This window comes from Frankliniella occidentalis, unplaced genomic scaffold (genome assembly GCF_000697945.3).
Source record: "Frankliniella occidentalis isolate FOCC.00 unplaced genomic scaffold, Focc_3.1 Scaffold47, whole genome shotgun sequence".
Taxonomy (NCBI): Eukaryota; Metazoa; Arthropoda; class Insecta; order Thysanoptera; family Thripidae; genus Frankliniella; species Frankliniella occidentalis.
Window position 1 is genome coordinate 998345 of NW_026267177.1, and position 1251 is coordinate 999595.

General features: G+C 61.0%; 1 protein-coding gene across 1 annotated transcript in view; it reads left to right on the forward strand.

Annotated features, from left to right (window-relative positions):
- The window catches only part of LOC113207894 (uncharacterized), a 103195-nt gene that overhangs the window by 95424 nt on the left and 6520 nt on the right, over positions 1 to 1251 (forward strand). Inside the window, exon 16 of the mRNA XM_052267112.1 lies at positions 227 to 539. Coding sequence (XP_052123072.1) covers positions 227 to 539 — 313 coding nt within the window. The remainder of the gene's footprint in view (positions 1 to 226; positions 540 to 1251) is intronic.

A 1251-nucleotide genomic window follows, 5' to 3' on the forward strand; every position in this document is an offset into this window, starting at 1 on the left:
GCCAGCAGGTACGCGAGGCCCGAGGCCGTAGGTCACGAGATGAGAGTGATCCATCCACGAATCGACCGTCGCGTCACACTGACCCTGACCGCTCCATAGGGTAAGGCCATGGAAGACCTCGGGGAGTTCCGCAGCAGGGTGGTTCTTGCTTGATCGACGTAGTCTTACAAAACACGACGTGCCCGAAGTGGTTTACCCCAGGGTTTCTTTTTTTTTGTTTCCGCAGAGATCATCGAGAAGCTGAAGCGACCGCCGCCACTGATCCGGCCGTCGGTGAGCAAGGGGGCGGCGCCCCCGGAGGCCATCAACATCATGCGCCAGTGCTGGGCCGAGCTGCCCGACTCGCGGCCAGACTTCAACGCCGTGCACGACCAGTTCAAAACGCTGAACCACGGGAGGAAGGTCAACTTCGTCGACACCATGTTCCAGCTCCTCGAGAAGTACAGCAACAACCTGGAGGAGCTGATTCGCGAGCGGACCGAGCAGCTGGACTGCGAGAAGAAGAAGACTGAGCAGCTTCTCAACAGGATGTTGCCGAGGTGGGTCGTCGGCTCGTGCGTCGGCCGCACGCTAGGCGCAGTAGTGTCGTCCTTTCTCCTACTTTTCATCTCGGGTCCATTGTGGAATTCTGTCGCAACTGGAACCCCCGCCCCAAAGCCAGCCCCCCTTTTCTTTCAGTCCGGCAACCCTGCTGCATCCGCCGCACACCGGGCTCTCCCTCCCCCTTTGTGGCGCGTCTAGGGATTTTTGTCATACAGAATAATGTGGGGCAGTCTAGGAAGCCCTTCTAGGCCACGACAGGACCGGAGGAAAAGTGGGGGGAGGGAGAAGGGGTGGCGGCGGTCTGTGTTGCCGGAGCGGAATTCAGCAACTTCGTCCGCGCGATATTTTTGACCCAACAGAGACAGAGGGACAGACAGGAGAGGACGGACGGAAAGTAGAATACAATTCTCATGCCGAAATGGAGTGTCATGGGGCGGAGAGTAGTTGGCAAGACTGCGGCGCCAGGAGTGGCCCTGGCGTGGCCCCCGGCGCTGTCTCTCTGTCCAGCTGCGGCCGCGGTGACCTGCTCCGAGCCGCCCGCCCCCCGCGCCTCCCCCCCGGGCCCGTGGGCTCGCTCAAGTCCCTGCACCCGCCACCAGGCCAAGGCAAGAGCCCCGGGTCATCGGGGTCGCTCGCCAGGGCCACGAACAACATCATCGTGGACCCCAAAGCACGCTACAATGTAAGATCTCATGCCCATACAGTTAT